This window comes from Penicillium concentricum (genome assembly GCF_028827145.1).
Source record: "Penicillium concentricum strain IBT 3081 chromosome Unknown utg000006l_segment0_segment0, whole genome shotgun sequence".
Classification (NCBI taxonomy): Eukaryota; Fungi; Ascomycota; class Eurotiomycetes; order Eurotiales; family Aspergillaceae; genus Penicillium; species Penicillium concentricum.
The window spans coordinates 1,269,886-1,296,337 of NW_026622759.1; the positions used below are offsets into that span (position 1 = coordinate 1,269,886).

Genomic DNA, 26,452 nt, shown 5'->3' on the forward strand with positions numbered 1-26,452 from the left:
ATAGCGTTGGAACATATTCTCAGCTTAATTGACCACAGCCCACAGCCAACCATCATACCCTTTCTCGCCCACAGTCTGTAGCACAATAGAATCCACACCGGGTTCTTTGCCTGCCCTCTCCACAACATCTCGACAACCTCTCAGATACGAATCGTTATCGCCGAAGCTGACCAGATGTCCATCACGCACAATATTATCAACACAGATGACAGAATTCGGCTTGGACATATCTTTCGCCAACTGGAAATACCTCCAGTTATTTACCTTATCCGCATCGATAAAGGTAAAACCAAATCCAGACCGCCTCCCCAAGTGAACCTCTTCACGCAAACGGCCAAGGACATCAAGCGCAGCACCATGAATGACCTCGATACGATCCGCCAGCCCTGAGCGATCAATATTTCTCTTGGCCGTCTTGTAGTGGTATTCATCGTACTCGATAGTTGTCAGGTGTAGCTGTGGGTTCTGACTAGTCATCCAGATGGCAGAGTAGCCGCCTAGCGTGCCGATTTCAAGTGCATGCGTCACATTGGCGGTGCGACAGTGCAGCGAAAGGAACTTGGCCTGGGCGGCTGAGAGTGCATGACTTGGTAAGCCTGCTCTATCGGACGCTGACATTGTATTCTGCAGAATCTGGGCATTGGGTCGGGTGTCTGGGTGTCCATGCGAAATGGCGTATGTGTCCACGGCTTCCCAGCGTGGGTTCCAGGAATTGTTGCTCCAGTGATTCATTCTGGCTAGAACAGGAATATTGAGGTGGTTTGACTGGTGGGAGAGGAATAATTTTTGTAATCCGGGCAATATGAAAAAAAGTGCAGTGAACAATGTAATCCGCCTCGTGGTTAATCGGTCCATGAATAACGAGTGTCAAAAGAAGATAGCTTTTTCCCTCTCGGGTTTAATCAGAATAATATGGAGAAGCAGTAAAGAAAAATGTCTTGAATCGGGCATTCATATAGTTATTTCGGTGTTTCCATTCTCAAATCTCTTGCATCGGGGGTTCTCGAGGTGGAATCGGCAACCAACGATGGCCCTTGATTGGCCAAACAATCTAGAATTATTGAATGGCCACTACTACAGCAGACCTGGAGATTAGGCCATAGTTTAGATGGAGTCATTTGGGCAATGGAACATTCGCATCTTGTGATAACCAAGGTAGGGCGTCTACGGCAGGTTTTTGGGTCCATCGCGCCAACTGGCTTTTTGCTGGCAGAAGGTTAACCAGCTGCCAGCAACATTTATAGATATATGTATTCTCTTCAAGGTCTAGAAATAGCTCGTATCAAAGGTGCCCCAGTAACAATATTACGGGATGGTTAGCCGTTATATTCTAAAAGACTCTAGGAAAGACATTAAGAAGACCGATAGAGAGATAATAACAAACCGGTTTTTTAAAAAGGGGGTTTGAAGCCTGAGTCCTATATGTCTTGGTGGTAGCACCAGACTTTCTCTACGGGGTGAACGAGCGATTTATATATTATAGATGTTCGAGAGGGCACATGTCGAGTTAATAAAACTATTTAAAATGGAGAAATAATCTTATGCTTATGAGGGTTGAGGGTTTGTACAAAGGTTGGCGATGGACGTCAGGGAGTCCAGCCCTAAGGGCTATTGACCGGGCAAGGGTAAATTACGTGAGACCTCAATGCTTCGCGTTGACTAGTACTGTTGCGGACATGCATCGCTAAAGGGACAGCATATTTCGCAGACGATAATGATATTACCTAATTTGACTGCTGTCATCTAACTAGACTATTGACGTTATTAGAGTCGAGTAAATACAAATCTTGGTATGCCAATTTATAAGAAGCTATACAGTTGAAAAATGATGATATCCGACCCCGAGAATGTAAGCTGGCCTCACACCAACTGGGCAAGCAACAAGCACAAATACTTACGGCTTTGAGGCATTCAACTTTTGGTCCATCAACACCCGCCACTGGGGTCCCCAGATGCGGAGAGAAAGGATGGCCGAAATACCCGTGACAAACGCGATCAGACCAATTAAAGTACACATCCATCCGTTGCCGATACCATCGAGCATGGGTTGAGTGGTGACGGCTCCCGTGCACGCGAGGATATTTCTCACAAAGTTTGCCACGGCGACACCGCTAGATGCTTTCTTGGGAGTGAACTCCGTCAAAGCGGTCTGTACAGTGCCCATGACCAGCATCATGCCAAGCCCGAAGAATATGGATGCGACACAGGGGACCGCCCACTGGACACCTTTTTCAGCGGACCAGCCGTACCAAATCAACGAAGCTGGGTACAGTGTCAAAGCCAGCCAGATATTCTCCCTCATACGGTCCTCGGGAAAGAACTTGAGCTTGCCGTTCTCATCGTAGCGATTGGCCTTGGTCGCCTCACGAATCATGATGTGGTCGATCCAGCGACCACCGAAAATTGACGAGATGGCGTACCCGATTGTCGGTGCCAGGTATACAAGACCCACCTCCATAACGCTGAAGTTGTAGGGAGGCTTCTCGAAAACAGATTGAATGGAGACGTTCATGATGTACATGGTGAAGAAGGCGATGACACCGGACCAAATTACAACGATGACTGGCTGAAAGCGGAGCAGGGCTAGTGCCTTGAACGGGCCAACGATAGCCATGAATATTTTGACAACAATGGTGGTGTTCTTTTGCTCTTCGGTCTGCGGCTTTGGCTCACGTTTTGCAATCGTCTCCGGCAAACATAGGAAAATCAACATCAGCATCACACCGCCAAATATGGTGAGGAACCAGAGGGTGCTTCGCCAGCCGAGACCCTGAGTCAAAGCACCACCGATCACGGGCGCCAGACCGGGCCCACAGAGAGGGCCCAGTTGGAAGACTCCCATAGCTTTCCCTCGTGCTTTCGGATCCCAGATATCCGCGACGGTTCCCGCGCCTACGGACTGGACGGAAGCTGCAGCTCCACCGCTGAGAGTTCGGAAAACAATCAACATTGCGATGTTGACACTGACAGCACTGATACAGGAGAAAACCAGGAAGAGAGAAAATGAGAGGAGGTAGATCGTTCGCCGTCCATGCTTCTCGGATAGCGCGGACCTGTACTTCATGGTTAACAAAGCTCTTGTAACTCTCGCTTCTGACTGGGTGATAGACTTTTGCAGGTCTACTTACCACCAGATAGGAGTGAAAGCCATGGCGAGCAAGTATAACGCCAGCGACAGATTAGCAACCGTTGGGGTCGTATCTAGGTCATGCGCTACCTCAGTGAGGGCCGCTGTAATTCGGTCAATGAGAAATCATTCGCAGAAAAACAAACAACATTACTCACGGAAGAAGATAGAGGAGCCCGTGGAGGATGTAATGGCAGCGAAGCTGACAACCACTGTCATCGCCCATTTGGTTCCATTGCCATACTCACGGGGGTTGGTGATCTCAGGAATGAGGGAGAACCGACCCAGCAGGCCTCGACGCTCCGAGCGAGGAACGACAACAATTTTTGGTCGGATAGTGCTCACGTTCGGTTCCACGTTCCCTAGGGACTTAATGGGCTGAGAGAGCGGAGCCTCTGTGCCAGACATTTCAACATCGCGGTTGAGGTTGAGGTTGTTGATGGCCACGCCATATTTCTTCTCGTCACCCGGCATTCTTCCGGTCAATTCAAGTGGGGATTGGTGCATAGTAGAGCTGGGCGGATGCCACGATGCTTATACATATCCAGGCATTGTATGGGTCCTTCGGGGAGATACGCAATTTCCCAAGACAGCAAAGCCGAAGAAGAAGATGCCAAGGTGGACACAGGGCATTAAAGAATGTGGCCATGATATACTCCGTGAACGAGAGAAAGACAAAGAAAAAGAAAGGGCGTCCAGCCAGCCAATTGGGGCAGACGTTTGATGCCCGGGATCCGCTACACTAGTGAGCTTGGCGGGCCTATCAGCGGGTCCGTGCAGATCCCTATTTTTAAGTCTTCCCCGGGACCTCGACGCTGAAATCCAATACGTTATAAGTCGCGATACGGCGAAGCACGGATTGTGTAGATGAGGAGATGAGTTTCCGGAAAGAGGGATTAGTAAACTGCACATAGGAAGTAAAAGTAGTCATGTGGGAACCAATATCGTACCAATGGATAACAAGCATCAGTGGCTTTCCTTAGGGGGAATCCGGCCCGGAGATAACTGAAAATGCCGAGCCGACTCTGCTGGGTACAAAAGGTGTCCACGCCGCTCAATATTGATCAATTCCGAAATAACTCGACACGATGTCCGCTTCACCCCCCACGATCCTTCTCATCGGCGCTTCGCGTGGCCTTGGCCACGCCATGGCGGCCGAATTCCTGGAAAAGGGATGGAACGTTGTTGGAACAGTCCGCGGAGAGTCGCGAACATTACTCCACGAGCTAGCAGACAAGTACAATGGTCGGGTTGACATTGAGAGCTTGGACATTTGCCAACCGGATCAAATCCAGGCACTAGACAAGCGTTTGTCGGGCAAGATATTTGACGTCCTCTTTGTCAACGCCGGAACAACAAATCGTGACCAAACCCAAAAAATTGGCGATGTATCAACCGAGGAGTTTGTACATGTTATGGTCACGAATGCGCTCAGCCCCATGCGTGTCGTTGAGAGTCTAGCACATCACGTGGCTCCGAAGGGCCTTATTGGTGTGATGTCCTCTGGACAGGGAAGCATCAGCAACAATGAAACAGGTCAGCGAGAGGTATATCGTGGCACTAAAGCCGCGCTGAATATGTACATGCGAAGCTTTGCAGCTCGTCAGGCCCCATCGCGCCCGATGGTGGTGATGGCTCCAGGTTGGGTCAAAACCGAGTTGGGGGGTGCGGATGCTCGGCTTACCATTGAAGAAAGCATCCCCAACTTGATTAATGTAATTCTTGCAAAGAAAGAACGACCCGGACTCGAATACCTCGACTACCTCGGTCGAACTGTGCCTTGGTGAAACGGCATCTCGCGTGACTATATGAGCCCTCATTTTTGTTTTGATCAGTCTCTCCTTCTTCTTCTCTCTTTGTATTTTCTGTATTTTCTTTATATTTAGATTCCAAATCATATCCACCGTGTTTATTGAGCAGTATTCACCAGAACACCAATCCAATATTGTAGCTTAGTGATAATCTCGCTGATTTTGCTTCATCTTAAAGCTACCGAGATGAATTCCACAACAAAACGGAGTTGGTTTGGAATTTAGAGTTTTCAACCTACTAATTTATATGTCTTATATTGCAGGTACATGTCTCCAAGCATTGGGCAGCCCGCCATAAAACACCCACCGGGTCATGTTGCCGACCACCATTTCTCCTCCACGCCCAACCCTTTGAAGGACCCCGGCAGCGACCTCCTTAGGCACATAATTGCCATCTTCCTCGGTCATCGCCCGCTCAATGGAGTCAATCCCCATGTGCGCAATCTTGAAGAAATCGTTCTTTGCGATCGGAAAATCCGGTCCTAGCTCCAGCGGTTCTAGGGCATACAGAGCGCGAAGCAACTTGACAGCGTGACCCTCGTCACGGTAGACATTTGCGCGATGGAACAGCTCAGACCACCCATGCGTCGGATGTTGTGGTATGTAGTTGACCACTCGGTCGGCGTACAGGGGTGGACACGTTGTACCAGCATACATCACTGCATCGACACGTGCTGTGGCTTCGAGCAGTCGTGCTTTGTCCTCGTTGGACAGCCAGTCCTGGGCCAAAATTGCAGGAAAGAATGCTGCCAGTGTGGCCGCATGGAGAGTCACAAAGTCCATGGCTTCGCGTTTACCCGGGCGCTGGGCAGCTCCCAGAATGTATGCGGAGGTGTGCATCATGTCTGATAGCTTAAGTTTGAGGTCCTCGGGCTCAGGCTTGACCTGGAGCTGGCTGAGGTAGGGTACCAGCTGCGTTGGTGTGACGCGCTTGAGGAAGCCGTCGGGAATCTTGTTGAAAGGGTCGTCCTCTCTCGTTCCTGTGCAAATATGGCTATCTGCCTGGAGGGAATAAAGGACTTGGAGCATCGATTTAGATTGTATTTCCGGGTTTGCACGCACGTATTCTTCTGTGGGGAAAAGGACGCTCGAGGGCCAGTTATCGTGAACGCAGGCTCCGGCCAGCGCTTCTGCGACGAGACTCGGCTGGTTAAATTCAATGCCACACCCAAGGTGAATCATCGGATGGACAAGATCTAGACGGGTGGATTGTGAATTAGTAAACCTTTGGCGTTGTAGAGGTGGATGTTGGCTCACCCGAAAACATGCGGCCTAGGATGTCATTCGCTCGCTCATCTCCCTTAAAGAGATATTCCTTGACAACTTCCTGCATTCCCTTGCTGGTGATTTCTTCCTCGAAAAACTTGAGGAAATCCGGGTAGCAATCGTCAATCCCCAGACACTTTTCAAAAATCTCTGGATCTTGCAGACCATGATTGGAAGATGCCTCTGGGTATCCGGGGTTCATGTCATCTTGATAAGGCGTGTTGTAATCCCACATATCCTGGATCTCAGCCGTGGTCGCTCCCAGTGCCCACATAGCAAGGAGGTGGTGAGTGAGATGATCTAAATCCAGGTTAGCCATTCACCCTAGATTAGATCAATTGTATGCGAATATACTATAAACCTACTGTGAAGAGTGAGCTTCCATCGCGTCTTGTATAAAGTATGGTTCTTAGTGAGCAATTCGGATACAATCTTTGCGCTCTCTCTTGTCAGACCATTAACATGAACATAGCCTGGAGTGGTCTCTGGAGACAAGAGAACAGTTGTTGCCGTCGGTTGGGTCATATTGCTGGACTAAGGGACACTCTATTTGCGAACAGAATATTGAAAATGAAATCAAGAAATATATCATCGGAAAAATACAAGGAATTAACTCGGGAGCCGAATATGAAAAGTGACGATCTCGGGAACCGATCGGGTTCATGGAGGATCTTGACATACCTAGTAAGATTAGCCCCAACACCGGGGATGCACTGCTTGTATAATTACTAAGGTGGATCTAGTCTCATGCTAAGAGTCATACTATACATGAGTATCCCCATCGAAACACATCCATACACCGGAATTTCAAAAACGCCATGCCTCGTATCCTTTGCCTTCATGGCCACGGAACCAGTGCCTCAATCTTCAGATCCCAAACCGCCGCTTTTCGATCCAAGCTCGATGATAGTTATGTCTTCGACTTCATAGACGCCCCATTTCTCAGCCAAGGCGCACCCGGCATAAACACCATCTACAAGACTCAAACATACACATGGTGGCCTCAAGGCACACCCGAGTCCATTCGCTTCGCCCACAAATGGGTATCCGATTATGCGCGCGAAAATGGACCCTACGACGCCTTTTGCTGCTTCTCTCAGGGATGTTCTCTCACCGCAACTATGGCGCTCTACCATGCCATGAATAGCAACAAGCCCGATTTGGAACCCCTCCCATTCCGCGCAGCCATCTTCATATGTGGCGGCGTTCCCTTTCTAGCCCTCGAAGATATGGGTCTAGAGGTTTCGCCGTATGCGCATGAAGTCAACAGGTACACTGGCGCCTTGCTGAATGAAGCAGCCGGGCGGTTGACAGTGCTAGCTCAAAACTTGTATCTGATCAACCGTGGTTTGGGGCTGTGGGAATATGCTTCAGATCGCAATTTGCATAACCCTGAGCTTAGGCCAAAGCGCAGTGATGTTTTTGGCCTTGATTTCACCAAGTTTCCTGTGAATGCTCGGATCAGAATCCCTACTGTGAATATATATGGTTCGAAGGATCCGAGGTGGCCGGCTGGTATTCAGTTGGCGGAATTCTGTGATGATACCGTCGAGTTTGATCATGGTGGTGGGCATGATATTCCTCGTTCCACGGAGGTCTCGAACAAGATTGCCGACATGGTTAGACAGGTTATAGAGAGAGTCCAAACGCCAAGTACGAAAGTTACAGAGAATGAGATGGCATGGAAGGAGCTCTCGGGTCTGAAGGTCGAATATACCACCATTAGCATAGATGAGATATAGTAAGTAGCATTGATAGAAGCAATTTGTACTCCGTAAAAAAATATTGATAGTATTTTATATGACTCGTTTTTCCTTTCCTTAGCTTAATACTGCTTGTACGAAATCTATCTTGCATTCTTCTTCGACTTATAGGAAATGTGTGCTTATTGTTAATCCACGGAAAGCCCCCATATACATTAATTTCAACACTCCTAATCCTGACATTTGTGAATATGTGTCAGGCAGAGAGGTCTATAAAGATCTCTAGGTGCCTGATCTATTCTGGGATAGTTGACTAAAGAGGCGAGAGGGGATAAGTTATAGAGACTATGAAGTTTGATAATATGACCCGAAACGTAAAATATGAAGATAACATTAACTATAAACCAAAAACCAAAAACCAAATGAAATACATACACCGTATAGATCTATCTAGTTCATGAGCTCAAAAAGCCAATCTCCTTCCAGATATGAATATACTTTCTCACAACCTCCTCACTCACAGGTCCCACAGCGGCGAGAGTCTTGGAATGCTCCAGTGTGTTTTTAACATCCAGAACAAGTCCACCACAGGACATACGGAGGTAGTTACTATCCAAGAACTCCAACAGGGTGGAAGCAGGGTTATTGCGCTGGGGCGCAGCCTTCACGCGCGCAACCCATTCCTCGAATGGAATCAGGTTCTTGATGCCCAAAGCATCAGCCAAGATGGCATTAACCTCTTTCCAGGGCTGGCCAACCGGATTCTCAATGTGGTAAATTGGATGAGGATTGTTATCGGCCAGGACAAGATCAGACAAAGTGCCGGCAATTTCATTCACCGAGGTCCAGAAAACCGTCCCAGGTGCATCGGGCAGGGCGTTGAGAGTCTGGGACGACTTGATCAGGAATCCAAAATGCTCCATGGGATTCCAGTAGCCGCTGGTACTGGATCCAGCAATTTGTCCCAAACGGACGATCATTGTGCGGAATTGATCGGGGTATTGCTGGATAGTACGGCTCAGCATCAGCTCACAGCCCCATTTGGCCTCTCCGTAGCCATTGGTCAAGACACTGTCGATATCGACACTCTCTTCTGGAACCATAATTCTTTCCTCCTTGTCACCAAGGCGGTAGTGACCCACGACACCGACGGAGGAAACCATCTGGAAGCTGAACTTGAAGGAGGCAGGACGCTGGGAGCTGCTGTCACATGCGAAATTGATCAGATTGCGCATGACTTGGAACTGCGACTCGAACCCAGAAAGCGCACGCTTGGCACTCATGGGCCACGCTTGGTGTATCAAGTGAGTGACAGAGCCAGTAAGGTTGTCGTACTGACTTTTTTCCAGTCCAAACATGGGCTTAGCGCTGTCGGTCTGCAGCACAACGAGCTTATGTTTGAGCGCTTCTGGGAATCGTATTCCCTTCCCCCGCATAGCCTTTTGCTGGCGAATTTCGGGCTCAACTCGATTTTCGCGGTTGAGACAGACAATCTTTGCCACGTCTGGAAGTTGAGCCAGATGGTAAACAAGGTTGCTTCCCAGGCTACCGGATGCTCCAGTTACCAGGACAACCTTCTCGTTGGCCGATGGTGCGATGGCTGAGGGCGAAGGGCTAGCGACAGAAAAGCCAGCAGTGTACTTGTCCACATACTCAATAACTATCTTTCTCCGAACAGCCAGTGCAATTGGGTCAAGCTCAGGATGCTCATCTGTGACGATGGGCTCAATCGTCTGCTGGATTTGAGGTACAGGGGCTGATGACTGTTCTAGAACAGGCTCATTGATGGTAGCATCGCCCACCAACAGCTGTCTCAGATCGGCCACAGTGGGGCATTCAAGGAAGAGGGACTCGTGTTGAATATCCAAATCCAGCTCCTCGCGGAAGCGACTCACGATAACGAGAGACAAGAGAGAGTCCACACCAGAGTCAGCGAAGTTGGTGTCATCAGTAAGCTCATCCATGGCAACACCACTTTCTTCGGAAATGATCTCCAGCGCACGCTTCATGTCAACCTTGTTCTCGCATAGAACAGGGGTGGTGGCACCTGTTCCTATGCTGACGGGTGTGTCCATACCGGCATCACTAGACACAGTTGAGGATGGAGAGTGATGAGCCGTGGGGCCAGAGCTGGATCCGCCCAAAAGTCTCTTGAGATCACCAACGGCCGGATATTCGAAGAAAAAGGCATTGAAGTCAAGGTCAAGATCGAGCTCCTCCTTGAAGCGGGCTGAGATAGTGAGACCTAAAAGGGAATCGATACCAACATCACCGAAAACAGTACTATCTGACAAGTCATCGATAGAGAGTCCACTCTCATCCGCAATAATCACCAAGGCTGCTAAGAATTGAGAGGCCTTGGGCGCAGGGGCACTAGCTGCAATAGAAGCAGGAGCACCAGTAGAAGCTGGCTTTGCCTTAGCTGGCTGCTGCGGCTTCTGTGACTTGACGCCGCTCTCAAGAGACAGGATAACCTTCAACACTCGGCGGGGAACGCCTTGGATCTAGATATGTTCAGTATATGTGCATGGTAGATGATGAGAAGGGATAGGGAGCCTACCGAGATTTTTCCGAAGAAAGCAACGACTTTATCACCGTCAAAAATGACAACGTCACCATGCCACAACTTATCCGCGCCTTCCTCCATGCGGGTGTAGGTGGTGTATGACTTGTCAAAGTCAATGGGCTCAAAGATCTGGAGCGAGCCCCAGCCATGGTTCATGAAAACCTCGTTGTCGAGGTCTGTGCGGTCATTGCAGTTCATGGTAAAACCGCAGGACTGTGTGAGGGAGTCAATAATAGCGGGATGAGTGTGATATTGACCACCTCTCTTGACAGTGCCATAACTGAGACGCGACGAAGCCTCCAAGGTGGAGCTGTTGAGCACGACCTCATCAATGGCTCGGTAGTCGTCGTGGAAGCGAGCGAGAGGACGGATAGCGCGATATACCATGGGACGGTTGAAACGGGCAACTGTCTCACGAGCGATACCATCACGCAAAGCTTGCATCTTGGCTTTGACTTCGCCGGCGGCATTCTGGAGAGACTTCTGAAGACTGCGGTTCTTGAATCGGATCACGCAGCGGGAGTGCTCCTGAAGCTTGCCCTTGCTCTGTGTTTAGGTTAGCATTTCTTTCAAAGTGAATGAAGGAGAAGTGGAGAAGGAACACTCACGTCGAATGACATGAATTTGACCAGTACGGTTTGAGACGCCCAATCCGCCTCACCGTGGGCCTGGAGAAGCTGCTCTGTTGCTCCATCCTTTAGGATCAGAGCCTTCGAGATAGTCATGTCCGACACGTCGACCAGATTGTCCTCTTGGGTGGGATGGTAACGGTTGAGAAGATAGGTACCCAGGGTCAAGGCAATATCCGCATAGACCGATGGCGTGCAGAGAGGAATTCCATCAACTTCATGGCCCTGGACCAGCGGGCTGAGATCCTTGCGTGCGATATCAGCCTCAACGACAATCTTAGTCTTGGTTGAGTCGCCAGACTCATCCACGATGCGATGGATTGTTGTGCTTTCCAGGCTTGGCCCAGCAGTAATTGTCATAGGCGGATCACCCTTGCGCAGCGACCAGTCATTCACATACTGCAACCAGAATTCCTTCAGATCCCAGCTGTACGCCGGAATACGAAGAACCCTGTGGAAGCACTTGAAGTCACGCTGGTAATCAGCCCAATTGACATCGGCACCTGCGGTATAAAGAGTCTTCAGTGCGGTCGTGAGGACCTGCGACACTGAATGAGCGCGCTGCGCAGAAGCAAGAGTGATCATCTGCGATCCTAGAACAGCCTTAACCATGCCAGAGATGGCCGGGTGAGGACCAATCTCGACTGTTATAGTTTGCTCCGTCAGAAGACCGCTGCTGTAGCCAGCCTGGAGCGCTTTGAACATGTTGACGGGTTTGCGGGCATGAAGAGAAAGATAGGCAGGGTTGAACTCGTTTTCTGTAGCCACAGTTCCCTCCAATGGACACAGAACTGGGATCTTGGACTTGAAGAATGTCACGCCCTTGGCGACCTCCGCGAAATCGGCCATAATGGGATCGATCTGCGAGGAGTGGAAGGCATAGGGGACCTTCAGCAGAGTGGACCTCATGCTGGCATCGGTAAGGGCTTCCTTGGAGGTAAGTACACTTTCCTTTGTTCCAGCAAGTACAGTCTCAACGGGGGAGTTGATGCAGGCCGTCTCGTAGTCTTGATCTTTGAGGACTTCGGCAATCTCATTTACTGACCCCCGAACGACAAGCATGGCATGAGTGTCGCGCGTGCACTTCTCCTGAAGCATCTCGGCCCGCTTTCCAACGAGATAGATGGTGTCTGCATCCAAGAGCACCCCTGCGACATTCAGAGCAGCGTACTCGCCGAGACTATGGCCGACAACAGCAGTGGGGAAAATGTTCCACGATGCCCATAGTTTGCTAAGCGCGATCTGCATGCAGACGCTGGCCAGCTGGACAGCAGTCGGGTCAAAGATACCGATGTCTGTCTCATCAGACTGGATGACAGGCAAGAAAGACGGGAATCCCAGACGCTGCGCGATCTGGTCGAGTCGGGCTATCTCAGTGCGGAAGAGAGAGAAGGTTTCACACAAGTCCTTGCCCATTCCCGGGTACTGCGCGCCCTGGCCAGTGAAGGTGAACACCACCTTTGGGGTACTCTTTGGCCGGGTCATTCCTAGGTTATCCTGAAGTGCAGTCTCGATCTGAGTACAGATATTAGTCATATTTGAGCCAGCAAGCATGACACGGTGTTTATGATGCATTCGACGGGCTGTGGTAGTGTATGAAAGCTCACCCAAAGAGACTTCAGGGTTCTGCTTCAGGTAGGCAAGGAGAGAGCGCAGGTTGCCCTGGAGAGAATTTCCGGCTTTAGCCGACACGGCGACTAGATGCACAGTTTTGGGATCAACAGTGGCAACGGGCAGCTGCTCCTGGACTGGGGCGTCTTCAATCAAGAGTGCTGAGTTGCCGCCAGCCGCGCTGAAGTTGTTCACGAAGACGCGGCGAGGCTTGGAAGGGTCGGTACTTCTCTCCCACGCCATTGGTTCCAGAGCGATATTGACATTTCGCTCTGCGAGATCGGTCGGGAACTTGGAATTGATCTTGGTCTTGATTCCACAGTGCGGGACAATCATGTTCTTCTGCATCATCAGGAGCACTTTGATCAGGGCCGAGACACCGGAGGCCGCCTCGCCATGGCCAATGTTTGCCTTTGCTGAGCCCAAGTAGAGAGCTTGCTCCTCTGTCCGGCCCTTGGGGACCTCCGAGAGCGCCGGGGCAAAGGTGTCCAAAACACTGGTCATTTCGCCGGCATCACCCGCTTGAGTACCTCTGAATTATAGTAAGTATTGTTTCATAAAGCGGGTAGAGGTGACTTACGTTCCGTGCATTTCCACATAGCTAACGCTATACGGGTCCACAGCGGCTTGGTTCAGAATCTTTTTGAAGATTGCGCGCTGGGCTCCAGAGTGAGGCCGGGTAATCGACTCCGACTCGGCAGAATGGTTTGTGGAAGCGCCGAGGATGACACCGAGAATAGGGTCCTTGTCGACGATGGCGTCGTCAAGCCGCTTGATGATGACTGTTCCAATACCCTCACCACGGCAGTAGCCGTCGGCCTCATCGTCGAAAGTCTTGCAGTTTCCAGTTCGCGAAAGGAAGTGACCCCGGTCAAGACCAGAAGTGAAATCTGGGTTAGTCAGAACATTAGTCCCGCCGGCGATAGCAGTATCAATGTCTCCTCTCCAAAGCGAGTTACACGCCAGGTGGATACCAGCCAGGCTGGATGAGCAGGCGGTGTCCACTGCGTAACTAGGGCCACTGAACTTGAAACAGTAGTTGATCCGGCCGGGAATAAATGCTCGGTTTCCACCGGGGATGAAATATGTATCAATGTTCTGTGCACTATTCGTCTCCATCCAATCGTTACTGGTAACGCCGTAGAAGACACCAACACGATCACGTCGGGTCGAGGAAGTAGCATCTGGAACAAGTCCAGCTTGTTCGATTGCTTCGTACGCAGTCATCAGGGCCAGTCGTTGGGCGGGATCGATCTGAGGCGCCTCGCGCGGAGAGATGTTGAAAAAGCGCGCGTCAAATCCAGCCGGATCATCAAGCCAGCAACCAAATGGCGATGCGCTAGTATTCTTGGTCTTTCCAGTGGGGTCGACGTGTGTGTTGACATCCCAGTGAGAAGCTGGGACTGGCTTGTGCATGTCCAGGCCCTGGTATAGAACGTCCCAGAATGCCTCGTTGTCTTTAGCACCAGGGAAGCGCCCTGACATGGCAATGATGGCCAACTTAGACTTCTCCTGGGAGGCATTGAAATTTGTAGGAACGCAAGCCGATGTATCATGAGCCTGGGTAGAGGGCACCAGGGTCCGTAGCGACGTCTGCTTCAGTGCAGTGTAGATCAACTGGTGAGCTGTGCTTCCAATAGGAACAACACTAAATGACTGTGGGGTCGCCCTCTGAAGATAAACCTGAAGTTCCCCGAGCACATCACTCCAGCTAATGGTCTGCAGCAAGATCTGCTTAACAGCAGACTCTAGGAGCGACCCAAAATTGCGTCCGGTGGCTTTGTCTCCAGTGCTTGAAAATAGAGGAACCTGTTCTGAGCACTGAGAAACCTCGTCGGAGGCAAGTTCACCAATAACGTCGGCGACGTCGAGCATAGAATACAGATGTGGCGCATGGTATGGGGCATAGATGGGGATCTCTTTGAATATCAGATCCTTGCCCTGCTTCGATTCCTTGAGCTGTGCGAGGGACTTGGGTGGCCCACTGACGGTGATACCGTTGGGAGAGTAGGCGCTGATATACGGCTTGCTCGTCAATGGCATAGCCTATAAGAACCATATAAGCTTTCAAACTTCAAGCTTAGGCGGGGGAAGTGACTCACTGTTTGCGCACAGAATTCATGAATGGCCTCAGAGCTCTTAGAGCCAGGGATCAGGACTGACCAGCTCTGAACCGACTCTTCCGGGGAAGCCACGCGGTGGGCAACTTCATTGACAAGCACGCCGGTCTTGAAAGCTACCACAACAGCATTGACTGCCAATGGGACTAGGTCCACAACGCTGTGGCTGCATGATACGGCTGCTGCTGCTAGAGATCCAGTGCAAAGACCAAGCGCAAGAGCCTTGCCCGCGAAGAAGTCCCCAGGGTCGGATTGACTGATGAACATTCCAAGCTGATAGATGGAAGTGACTGCCATGTCGAGAGGAACGAGCCTCTTTCCATTTTGGTTCCACAATATCAAATCATCGACACATGTAAACCGCGGATAAGCATCCCTGATAGCGGGCGGGAGCTTGTAAATCTCGGCACGTACAGCATCATAGGATTTGACGAGAAAATGTTCGACGACGGGGTTGTTTCTCTTCTGAAGCAGGTCTCTCAGGTGTGTCTGAAGATCGTAGGTCTGGTCTCCGAAGAGATATAACTTCAAATGGTCCGCCATTATGGATATACTCGAACTTAGCACGAAAACCAGGGGGGCATGTGGGTGGTTTTGAAAGGAGTTTGCGCCGCAACTGGAGGACGACTTGAGATATTCCCTTGCACGACTTGACTCCTTTAAAGGAGCCGGTGCTCATCAAGTGTCCGGAATTATGCATGGAAACCAGCCTCATCTCGGGGTCAAATTGAACGTAGCCGGGTATCAAATCTGCACCAACAACAATACACCTGTATCGGGGATCCGGATACTTCTGCATTGTATATGAGGTCAACAATGTCATTTGCTGACGATATGAAATGTGGAGGAGCATGAGCCCCGTATCGCCAAACAAATATAGATATTCCACGTGTGGTTAGGAGAAATCCCCTGCCGATCTATCGGGCTCACGTAAGAAGTGGGCAAAACCGAGACCAAACCCGAGATAAAACCCGATATCCATTTGTCCGTTATGATTATCGGGACCTATGTACATTCTATGTGCAGAAGGCTCTGTATCTGAGACATTCGTGTACACTACGTTCAGAAAATCTAGACAGTTTCAACGGGAATTGCATTCCACGCCTTCCCCTTTAGATCGCTCACTGAGAATGGCTACAATATAGATACGGAGAATTAGCCCAAGACAATGTGCAATACTGTCGGATTCGGCCCCGAACCAAATATTATACATGGAAATGTCGTTTTCACATTCGAAGCCATTGTTACCATATTATAAATTTGGCGTTCTTATCCTTCTAGCTATAGCACTGAAAAATGGAAGAAATATGTAAAAAGAATTACATCTAACAAGATAGGCGAGATGACATCTAAAAGGATATCTAAAAAGACATCTAGGAAGACTACCAAAAAGACTTAACAAGGCCGCGTAAAAGTGGTTGATGATGAAGCTATATAGATTCTGTGGTAAGATTTGTCAAACAAGTTGATACTGCAATCTCTCCAACACAAATAGCCCATCCCTGCTTCTACCTGGCAACTGGAAAAGCTCCTCTCACCTGATTAAGAAGTGCATTGGAATCATCAGGAAGTGCCTCTCCCCGCCAAGCAACCATTCCATCCGGACGAACCAGAATAAGCCGCCGTTCATAGAGCTTACCAAGCTCAGGCTCATTGAGAACAACCTTCTCGAGCGGAACACGCAGCTCCCGTGCAAATCGCATGATTTCACCGTCTCTCTCGGCCTCCTCACCAAGACAAAGGAGGACGAAGCCACGCCCGAAGAGATCAATCGTCGAGCGTCCCTTGCTCAGCCAGTAATGCGGTGCACGATGACCCGGGCGAGCGGTTTGGGTGTACATATCCGGGTCATCCAATGGCGGAGGAGAACCATCAGGGACAATGAGCGGTGATTCAGGGTAACTGTACCCCAAAGCCAGGCCTAGGGACTGAAACTCCTGTCGCATGTTGGCGGCCATGTTCTTTCCCAAATTGTCTCTCTGTTCATCCGCGTCCAATCCTTCGTCAAGGACCTTGTCGCGTCCATTTGTGTCGAGCCAAATTCCGAAGTTGCGAGTGGATCCTGCTCCATTTCGAAGCGCGATGGGTCGTCGTTCGGCAGTGTATGCGTCAATCAGACCAGATCCTCCCCATCCTTCGAGTAGGGCTTGCAATACCCAGCTAAGGCCCATCACATCTGCAATGCCTGTGTTCAAGCCGTGGCCGCCAGTGGGAGACATCGTATGGGCGGCATCTCCAGCAAGGAAGATTCGTCCTTTGTTATACGTGTCTGCGGTATACTGGCTTCGTCGCCACTGGACTGTTTTGATAATTTCGTATCCAGGCGCATCGCGCCCAAGAGCTTTTTGCAGAAGGGCATCCATGTCAATGGTGGAAAGATCGACTTTCTCTTTACCACCAACAATGGAGAACCGCCAGAGCGACTGACCGTCGATTGTCGTGAAGTTTCCCCAGGTACCGTCGGGACCGATGAACATAAAGCGCTCTGCGGGAGTCCAGGAGTGGTATTTCAAGAGATCAACTCGCACAATTGAGCTGATCGCATACCCAAGGCTCTTGCCGTGGAAGGGAATATCGAGCTGCTTTCGCACCGTGCTACCAGCACCATCGCACGCGACAACATACTGTGCTCGCACATCCTCCAAAACGCCATCAGCAACCCGCTTGACGTGACCGACCACGTAATTGTCATTTTGGTCACATCCAACGAGCTCCGTCCCGTAACGAATATCTGTCATTCCTTGACGATGCACAGCTCGCGCAAAGACCGGATCAAACCAGATCTGCGGACAACGTCGCAGCATCTCGGCAGACTGTTCTGGGACTTCGCGTGTCTCAGCTGAGGGCATCTCGAGACGGCCAATATAGTGACCGTTCATCGCTGTACAGAAGACAGTATCACCGGGAAGGTCACCGGGGTAACCTGCATTGGCAACATCGTCACGAACGCCGAGTAGCCGGCAGAATTCCATGGTTCGTTCATCGATTACGCTTGCTTTGGCTTGCAGCGTTTCTTCGGCGCTAGGATTGCGCTCGACGATGGTTGAACGGATGCCACGTCGACCTAGGTCTAGGGCTAAGGCGAGTCCGACGGGGCCTGCGCCCACAATGAGGATGTTGGAAGGCTCTAAGCTACCCATAGTTGGTTGAAAGAAATTGAATTTTTTCTCACTTGATAGGGTATTCTATCTGAAGAAGCTTAACTTAGAATGTTTGAATTTATTTGTATTTACCGAGGGCCTTGCATGATCGATTACATTCGACCTTCGGCCGGCGCAGCAGCACATTGACCCGAACTCAGTGGCTTCTTCAAGGGGAAACCGCGGCCAATGCGTTGTTAATTTGCTTGTTCTTATTCTTATTATTATTGGCAAGTTGTTTCACGTTAGCCTGACTATCCACCCCGGTATTTGTATTGAAACCCGATTGAAACCCGGTCAGTACGGAAGATATCACAGGCCGACGCGAACATCCCGACAGGGACCAGGCTAGCCCTAAGTAGGAACAGGAAAAATGTCTTTTTATTCATCAAGTGGCTACTATTTTCATGTCTGAAGCGCATATAATGGTAATCCATTTGATTTAGCATAACCTACCATTTGTTCTCAACTTCAGAAATGAATATGGACCAAATACTCCTTCTTTACAGCAATCGATTGCTTGTCCTTTTTACCACTTCTGGGCTTTTCATCGTTTTGATGGTATGGTTCCGCCGGGATCGAAGACTAGACTCCATCCCGGGGCCCAGAACATACCCGCTCATCGGCGTGGGCTACAAACTCCCACCCAAAGCGCCCGCGTTATTCCGCCAATGGGCTCAGGAACATGGCGAAGTGTTCAAAGTCCGTGTCGGTTGGTACAACTGGGTCGTGCTCAACACCCCTGAGGCGGTACGGGAGATTCTCGAGAAGCAAGCCGTCAAGACTTCCTCCAAGGCGCCTTCTCCTATGGGCCATGACATCGTGACCGGGGGTAAACGCATGCCAACTATGCCTTACGGACCACATTGGCGGGCACAGCGATCGGTGGTGCGCCAGGTCACGACTGTCCCCATGACAGCAACATTTGTGCCCAGTCAAGAATTCGAGACAAAACAGTTGCTTTTCGACCTTGCCATGGACAATGACAACCAGCGAAACTTCTATCAGCATATGCGGAGGTATGCATTTAGCATTATCATGACCAACACATTTGGCACGCGCGTGAAAAACTGGGATCATCCCGATGCGCAGAATGCAGTGCGCAGTCAAGCGATCCTGCGGCGAACATCGAGGCCTGGTGCTTTCCTAGTCGATGAGTTTCCACCATTGGCTCTTCTGCCAAACTGGCTTCAGCCTGGACGAAAGGATGCGATCGAAGCCGCCAAGGGAGTTCTTGATATCAAGATGGGACTATGGCACCGACTGGAAAAACAATTTGAGGCTGGGAAAGCGCCTCACTGTTTTGCACGAAGCATCATCGAAAACAAAGATTATTGGTATGCTCAAGGCCTCAATGACGAGGACCTAGCCTGGGTGGCTGGTGGCCTTGTCGAGGCTGGATTTGAGACATCCGCTGCGACTTTGAACAGTCTCGTGCTTCAACTTGCTGCAAACCCACGTGCGCAAAAAGCTGCCCACGATGAGCTGATGAGAGTGGTTGGCCCAAATCGCCTTCCCAAATTTGAGGACATGGCGAATCTGCCTTATATCCGCGCTTGTGTGAAGGAGATGCTTCGCATGAACCCTATCCTCGCCCCGGGGATCCGTCACTATGCAGACCAGGACGTCGTATATAAGAACCACGTCATTCCCAAGGGAACCGTGCTTCTTGCCAATACGGCTTTCCTACACTATGATCCGATACGATTCGAAAAGCCTTTCGAATTCATGCCGGAGCGCTTCCTTGAGCATAAGCTATACAGCTCTGAGTATGCAGCTATGAGCGACCCGTACAAGCGAGATCATTTTACCTTCAGCACGGGTAGACGCACATGTCCCGGTGCTCGTCTCGCAGAGAGCTCGCTGGACATCGCCGTCGGTGGCATGATGTGGGCATTTGAGATTCGACCGCCAGTGGTGGATGGCGTCGAGGCGGAAATGGACTTGAGTGACAATGCGTATCCCGATGGTGGCTTCACCATCCCTAAGCCTTTTGCTGCTAGATTCGTGCCCAGGAGCGCAGAGAGGCTTAAAATTGTCAAGAAACAGTGGCAGGTTGCGATGCAAGAAGGCTACGAGTTGCGTGGTATTCCGGTTGATGTGGACGGAATGGTTCAGCAATGAAAAGGGGTAATTGACGACAGTTGGTACTCGTGTGGAGTTCTAGGATAGCAGAAGTACGTGACAAGTATATACGCAACATCGATATTGTATAAAATACAGAGAGCAAAAACAAATTCACCAAAAATATACACCGAAAAGTACCACAGGAATGCGAGATTTATGGAAATAGAAAAGCGGGATTCGGAGGGAGTATAAGATCCGACCAGATCACGTGTAGAAATAGCCCATGTACCGCCTTCCATATCCGTCATGCCCGTATATCGGATCAAATATTTACCGAAGCCAGCGGATCAAAGAATTGGATCCGGACCCACCAAGGCGGATCGGGACGGACCCGGATACGAGAGCGGATCTTCACCTTCCTCCACTTCTATCCCTCAATCTCTTCATCGCTAATCGGCGCAACGTCATCTACTTTTAGGGCCTCCTCATCTCTAGTGCCTTGAAGGTCTCACTCTCTATGAATTCGCCAAACGACTCACTTGCTAGGTCTTTAAAGGAATTTTCACTGAAACTAACGGACCGGAATGGCTACAAAACTGGCTAATATAGGCATTGATTCTAACATCTATCTAAAATGCCCAGCTCCTTCAACTCCGATTGCATCATATGCAAAATCCTTGAATAATCCTGCTTCAGCCAGGAATTAAGACTCAAACAAAGGCCCCCGATTTGCCCCGTCGCCGGAGTTGAGCAGCCGGTTTGTGAACCAAACTGGTCAATAACATCCTCCACTCGTTTCATCTCGCCAGATAATAGGTGTATATTTATCATAGTCTGGAGGCGAGGATCATCCACATTGAATGTCCCAACCATCATTCGTGACGGTGCAACCGATACCTCTGGAGGCTGCATAGGTGGTGAGCATGCACCTCTACGAGAGTCGCTGGATGCTAAGATACTCCCTGCTGCCGTACTAGGAAGGCTGGACAGAGAGGAAAGTTGTGTGCAAGCGGCAGCCTGCTCGTACCATGCCAGGATCCGGGAGATGATCGACGCATAGAGTAACGCAACAGAGGGAATTCGCGCACAGGGGCAAGAAACGAGTTCAATGAGACGCTCGGTTGCCTCGCGGTTAAGTTGGAGCACCACATCTAGTGGCACTCCATTGACCGTGGTCTCCGTTTTCAGGGCGAAACCAGTCGGTGGTGGGAGTCCTTCGTCGGCCTCGGACTTGCTGATGTTGTGGACGGATATACTTTCAAGGATCTCGTGGGACTTCTGCTGACAGTCGTGGCTGTTGGCCATTTCTGGCGATATTGACCCTTGTTCGAGATGTGCACTCGTGTCCCATTGCCATTGGAAAGTCATGGACGATAAATCTTCCCCTTGTATTGGAGATTGGTGAGAGGATCGAAGAGGGAAATGGGTATTGACGTTCGTTTGGTCCGACATAGCCCACTCGCTATAATCCAAGGGCAGGTTCGGTATCATCGGTATTGGAATCTCGTGGTTCAAACTTCCTCCGGCATCTAGGATGTCTATGAATGTGTGACTGTTGTTGTCTTCATCCATAGGATCCCAGGTATTCATATCAGTGCCGGAGGAGATATCCAGATCCAGCGGCATGCCACCACTGCTTGTTTCACTACTGCTTTGGGTGGTTGTGACGGTGTCGCTCGTGGATTGAGATAGACTGATACGTCGTGGAGGCTTTCCCATCTTACGCGAAACCCCATAGACGCATGGTACGCCATGTGAGATGCACCGCCCACATTCCGGTTGTTCTTTATCGCATTTCACTTTTGCCGTACCGCATCGATCACAGCTTGATCGTAGTTTTTCCCGTCGAGTGCTTCGGATCGAGTCTCCAGCCATTGGGATTCTCCGAGGTATATAGAATGTAATTGTCAAGTTGAAAAGACAAAAGAAAACACATACTGGACACGAGTATCTGCGGGATAGGGGAGCATATGAGCTAGCCTCATCAATGTCTTTATCCAATCGAGGGGCAGGGCATCTAATCCTGAAGGATTTCAGCCCCGACTCAAGCCTTCGCCTAAGCCTTTTTGCCCCATCTCAAGCCATCCACTCCTAGTGGGGATGACTGGCGTGGGCCAGTTAGATGTGCATTAAGGAAAATTCCGTATTGGGATGTAAGCAATGGATTCTATCCCTGTTTGATTTCTATCTTCATTTGTTTTACTGCTTACCCACTAGTTTCCCTTCCATCCTAAGAAAAAATCTCCGCAACACACCACGGCAGAATGAAACTGGATTTTGGCAGTTGATGAGGGTTCGCTTGACCCGGTGGCCATTGAATCCCTCGGCCAAAATAATACCATTTGAGCTTTTATATCTTGTACTTATGCGTTGTGTCGCATCGAGCATTTCTTCAACTACTTCCAGGATGGGCTGCAGTGTTATTGAGACACTGATATCGAAATGCCAACAACTTCAATGGCCGACCTTTATTGGCTTGTATTGAGATGCAGGATCCCGTTATTATGCACGGTATATTACAGCGCCTAGTTTCCACTATCACATTGTCAACTAGCCTGAATACGTCGAGTATTATGCAAGTTGATACCCGAATCACGGCTGACCGCTATGATCAGCTTTCCCCCTGATTTTGCCTGTATCTCCTATTCAAATTGTCCTATATAGTTGCTCTGGATCACATAGATATGAAATCCAGAGATCTTGCACTCTCATTTCTATACTTCTGGTATTATTCCTCATCTTGTATTCGTCAGATTGAATACGACACACTAATATCGCACTTTCGACGCCATCTGGAACTTCATAGTCCACATAGATAGCTTGAAACGAGTCGAAGTTTAGGACACCCGCACAGGATTTACAGTGGAGTAGCAAGATAACTGCTACCTAGAGGCTTAAGCACAAACAAGCCTCGGGGAAATCTCCGTGCCGTCTATGCATAATACCTGACCAATTGGATTGCTGCACACCACATATCCACATTGGTGCATGCATGTGTTCATAGAATAGTAATTTTAAACGAGATGCTAGGTAACTGTAAAAGGCAGGTGGGCTTGACACCACCGCATGATGACTGTGCTTATCGGTAAACGGCTACGGAGTACGGAAGACTATGCCAACCGAATGAGATGAACTTCGCATCTCAGCTTGGGCGATGTACATAATATTCAACCCCACTTCCCGGGTCCCCCTCCACCAACCCGGTCCAGCCCTGGAGGCCCTACGGGCACCAACCAGATATGATATCACCACACACAGGCCTCTAATAGTAACCGGACTTGGAAGTATTAAAAGATATAGACTGTGGCTAACTAATAAAAGATCCTCATATAACGTAGGTAAAAGGTAAAATAAGTGTAATTTGTAGGATAAGTAGACGCTCTGCTACTTATCCACTATGGTGTTTCAGACATATATGTACCTAGTTACTGCAAGATCCACGGCTTCCAAGGTACCCGAAAAATTGTCGCAGTAACAATTCAGACATGGTATAATCAGCGCAACAGGTGAAATCGATCAATGGTGAAGGGACGACCCCACTCTAGCTGACGGGCAATATGTTTGGGCTTTTAGGAAATATCCGCTAATATAAATAATATAGGGCACTCCACGGAGTACTCCGTATCGATAGTGAAATTACATCTATATTAAAGTAGGTCGGTGTTCAGAGAGCGATTAAAAGCCGTAGGGGGTTAGACGCACTCTTCAAGCGCTATTCACTATCGTCAGGAGAGTAGGATTTCTTCATCTAGCACGGGCAATTCTTAAAAGGTAAACTAAGAACGGTGGATACTAAGTACTAATATTAGATATAGCCACGAGTATACTCAATACATAAATATACTATCGAGTGCAGAAAGTTATAACAGACGCGTTCCAAGTATACTATTTTTGTTAGAACCCCTCTATCTGTGGCTTTGATTTCGGGTTTGATCGGGCTGTGCGCTCTCTTAGAGTGGGGCAGAAGAATATAAATTGGAAAGCTGACATGGTGATCCTTAAAGCCGGCCGCTAGGGTACCATTTACCCGTTCTGGTCAGTGGCGCAAGGCCTACCTGCCTTGAATGGTTTTCAGCGTCGCATATACAGTGTATTTCTATATCAAGGGAGATATACGGTTTCAGGAAACTGGCGATCAACCGTCTACATCTGGTTACAACTATGGTTAGTTCGTAAGAATACAACCGCAACCGTTATCTTAAGTTTCAGTCCCCTGAGATCACTAACGGTAGGATAGGAATAGTGGAAGAAAAAGCCAATAAAGTCAAAATCAAGATCGAGCTTTTCGTTAAGTGGCAACAAGCATCGGGGTACGGCAGTCTATGACTGATAGTACGCCACTGCAGACTTTCCCATAGTCGTTTTAGTTGTCTTTTTAGTACCTAATGTGGTGGGCACTTCCTGGGACATCAATTATTATTGCATTCCGAGTCGATCAAGATGTATCCAATACCAAAAGATCCGTTGTGAAAAAGCGACGCCGTCAAATTCTGCTGCGCTTTGTCATAGCGTAGTGATGGAAATGATCACAAATTACTTGCAGTATATCGAGAATGCTGTCGCCACTGTGCGCCATAGTAGAAAACTAATATAGGAATGAGAGCAAAGACCAGACCGAGCCCCCCAAGCATAGAAAAGCCTCCGCCATACCCGAATCTCTCAGTTACATGCGATATTGAGAGCGGCAATAAAGCCCCAGCTAAGCATCTCATTGATATCAGACCAGCCATTGCAGATGCAGAATAAAGCCCACAAGCATCCACAATGTACGCCGTCAAAGGGGACAAGGACAGCATCATAGAAGTACGGAGCCATATCATCGAAACGATGAGCACACACAAGGGTAGCCTGTATTCGGCGCACCATCCATACAGAATCACCGCAGGGGGAGGGCCAAGGCTCCAATGATACTGAGTGGTAGGCGGTATTCGGGCAAGCCATCTCCGTTATTTCGCGCGCGGAGCTTGACGTATATTTTGTCTAACAAGAATTTCGAGATTATAAAACTGATGATGGTGCCAACGGCTTGAAAATATATCATTAGTCCATACACTCGAAGGGTATCACGCGGCAGCTGTAGCAATCTCACCATTTGCAATGAACACAAGACCTGTTGCAGTTGGGGATAGTCCATAAATATCTTCCAAAATCTCTGGAAGAGTTGTGGTTACGATGTAGAAATGAGAGAAAGTGTAAGATCCAAACAGTATGAGAGCCACCAAAACACCCGAGTTGAGTAGAACTACTGCTGGGCGCATGATCGAGTTTCGCAAGCTCGCCAAGTCCACCGTAGGACGCTTCTTCTTCTCGAAGCCCCCAATCTCAAGAGTCATCCAAGCCGCCCTCCGGTGCAGGATTTTGACCTTATATGTTTCTTGGAAGAAGGTTAAGAACAGGATCTGACAAATGCTCGCCATCACAACGCTAATCCAAATGATAGCGCGCCAGCCTAAAGTCTGCAGAATAGCACCGCTAATAACCGGACCCACGGTACCACCGATGAGGGGAGTGAACATTATCAGAGTAAGGGCAGTGCCCCTTTGTTCTGGAACGAACATGTCACCGACAATGGCAGGGCTCAGCACGTTGCACGCTACTGAAATACCCATCAGGGCGCGTGAAACGATAAGCAGTTCTGCGCTGGGCGATAAAGCCGCAAACAAGATAGCCACAATGAACATCGTGTTCATAGTCAAGTAAAGGCGATAGCGTCCAAATATCTCAGATAGCGGGGCGATGAAAAAGGGCCCTACTGCCTCGCCTAGCTCCCATATTGTGACAAGCATAATAGTGGCAGACTTGGCCCCTTTACTACCATTGAGATCATCAATGATATGGGCTGCTATGGGGGTTACCGAGATGCATGTGAATGTACTGGATATCATTAGCTACAGGCTGGTACCTGCGCAGGACTAGGATCGATACGCACACTGTGAAGCCCATAAAGGACAACAAGGCAACGATCCCCCATTTATAGAAGTCGGACCACTCGAGTGGATTTTCCGGGTCCCCATTTCGGTCGAAGTCCACCGTGTCTCGTGAGTACTCGAGACTACTGCGATATCCACATTCTGATTCAAGCAACAAAGGATTGGCCTCTTCTATATCTGGAGATCCAGGCATTGTGTCGGTGATTTCTTTTGGCTGGGAATATGCTTGCGATATAGCGAAGTGAAATGGTGTCGAAGAAGGCCCTAACTAGTCGCGTCATCTGAAGAATGATCGCCTGGGAACCATGCTGCCCCTACGCCGGGATGATAACCCTCAGGCATGCAAGGGGGTGGTGATCTGCAAGTCGATGTTCAACAAAAGCTATCTTAGAGAATTAGAGCAGGAAAATAGTTCCGATTTAAAGTCAGTAATTTGGGATGACCGAAGACTTTTCTCCTACGCTGATTGTGGACTGAGTGCA

At 49.4% G+C, this 26,452-nt stretch overlaps 10 protein-coding genes across 10 annotated transcripts; 3 read left to right on the plus strand and 7 right to left on the minus strand.

The window, feature by feature from the left end:
- Positions 1-24: 24 nt before the first annotated feature.
- On the minus strand, positions 25-732 carry N7517_010662 (O-methyltransferase; the record flags this gene model as incomplete). The annotated part of the gene is made up of 1 exon (XM_056728385.1): positions 25-732. One exon carries the CDS (start codon positions 730-732, stop codon positions 25-27), a length of 708 nt encoding a protein of 235 aa, XP_056574200.1.
- A 1,162-nt stretch (positions 733-1,894) lies between these two features.
- On the minus strand, positions 1,895-3,601 carry N7517_010663 (MFS transporter; the record flags this gene model as incomplete). Its single annotated transcript, XM_056728386.1, has 3 exons — positions 1,895-3,053; positions 3,129-3,231; positions 3,286-3,601. The coding sequence occupies 3 exons, from the start codon at positions 3,599-3,601 to the stop codon at positions 1,895-1,897; spliced, it is 1,578 nt and encodes a 525-aa protein (XP_056574201.1).
- A 614-nt stretch (positions 3,602-4,215) lies between these two features.
- N7517_010664 (uncharacterized protein) lies at positions 4,216-4,914 on the plus strand (the record flags this gene model as incomplete). Its single annotated transcript, XM_056728387.1, has 1 exon — positions 4,216-4,914. One exon carries the CDS (start codon positions 4,216-4,218, stop codon positions 4,912-4,914), a length of 699 nt encoding a protein of 232 aa, XP_056574202.1.
- Positions 4,915-5,190: 276 nt separating this feature from the next.
- N7517_010665 (questin oxidase family protein) lies at positions 5,191-6,729 on the minus strand (the record flags this gene model as incomplete). Its single annotated transcript, XM_056728388.1, has 3 exons — positions 5,191-6,134; positions 6,196-6,504; positions 6,570-6,729. 3 exons carry the CDS (start codon positions 6,727-6,729, stop codon positions 5,191-5,193), a joined length of 1,413 nt encoding a protein of 470 aa, XP_056574203.1.
- A 293-nt stretch (positions 6,730-7,022) lies between these two features.
- Positions 7,023-7,946, plus strand: N7517_010666 (Serine hydrolase FSH; the record flags this gene model as incomplete). Its single annotated transcript, XM_056728389.1, has 1 exon — positions 7,023-7,946. One exon carries the CDS (start codon positions 7,023-7,025, stop codon positions 7,944-7,946), a length of 924 nt encoding a protein of 307 aa, XP_056574204.1.
- A 416-nt stretch (positions 7,947-8,362) lies between these two features.
- On the minus strand, positions 8,363-15,376 carry N7517_010667 (Acyl transferase/acyl hydrolase/lysophospholipase; the record flags this gene model as incomplete). Its single annotated transcript, XM_056728390.1, has 5 exons — positions 8,363-10,411; positions 10,468-11,019; positions 11,082-13,245; positions 13,294-14,759; positions 14,816-15,376. 5 exons carry the CDS (start codon positions 15,374-15,376, stop codon positions 8,363-8,365), a joined length of 6,792 nt encoding a protein of 2,263 aa, XP_056574205.1.
- Positions 15,377-16,341: 965 nt separating this feature from the next.
- N7517_010668 (Monooxygenase FAD-binding) lies at positions 16,342-17,973 on the minus strand (the record flags this gene model as incomplete). The annotated part of the gene is made up of 1 exon (XM_056728391.1): positions 16,342-17,973. One exon carries the CDS (start codon positions 17,971-17,973, stop codon positions 16,342-16,344), a length of 1,632 nt encoding a protein of 543 aa, XP_056574206.1.
- Positions 17,974-18,450: 477 nt separating this feature from the next.
- N7517_010669 (cytochrome P450) lies at positions 18,451-20,097 on the plus strand (the record flags this gene model as incomplete). Its single annotated transcript, XM_056728392.1, has 1 exon — positions 18,451-20,097. One exon carries the CDS (start codon positions 18,451-18,453, stop codon positions 20,095-20,097), a length of 1,647 nt encoding a protein of 548 aa, XP_056574207.1.
- A 561-nt stretch (positions 20,098-20,658) lies between these two features.
- N7517_010670 (Zn(II)2Cys6 transcription factor) lies at positions 20,659-21,915 on the minus strand (the record flags this gene model as incomplete). The annotated part of the gene is made up of 1 exon (XM_056728393.1): positions 20,659-21,915. One exon carries the CDS (start codon positions 21,913-21,915, stop codon positions 20,659-20,661), a length of 1,257 nt encoding a protein of 418 aa, XP_056574208.1.
- Positions 21,916-25,103: 3,188 nt separating this feature from the next.
- N7517_010671 (uncharacterized protein) lies at positions 25,104-26,163 on the minus strand (the record flags this gene model as incomplete). Its single annotated transcript, XM_056728394.1, has 2 exons — positions 25,104-25,914; positions 25,970-26,163. 2 exons carry the CDS (start codon positions 26,161-26,163, stop codon positions 25,104-25,106), a joined length of 1,005 nt encoding a protein of 334 aa, XP_056574209.1.
- Between the last annotated feature and the right edge of the window lie 289 nt (positions 26,164-26,452).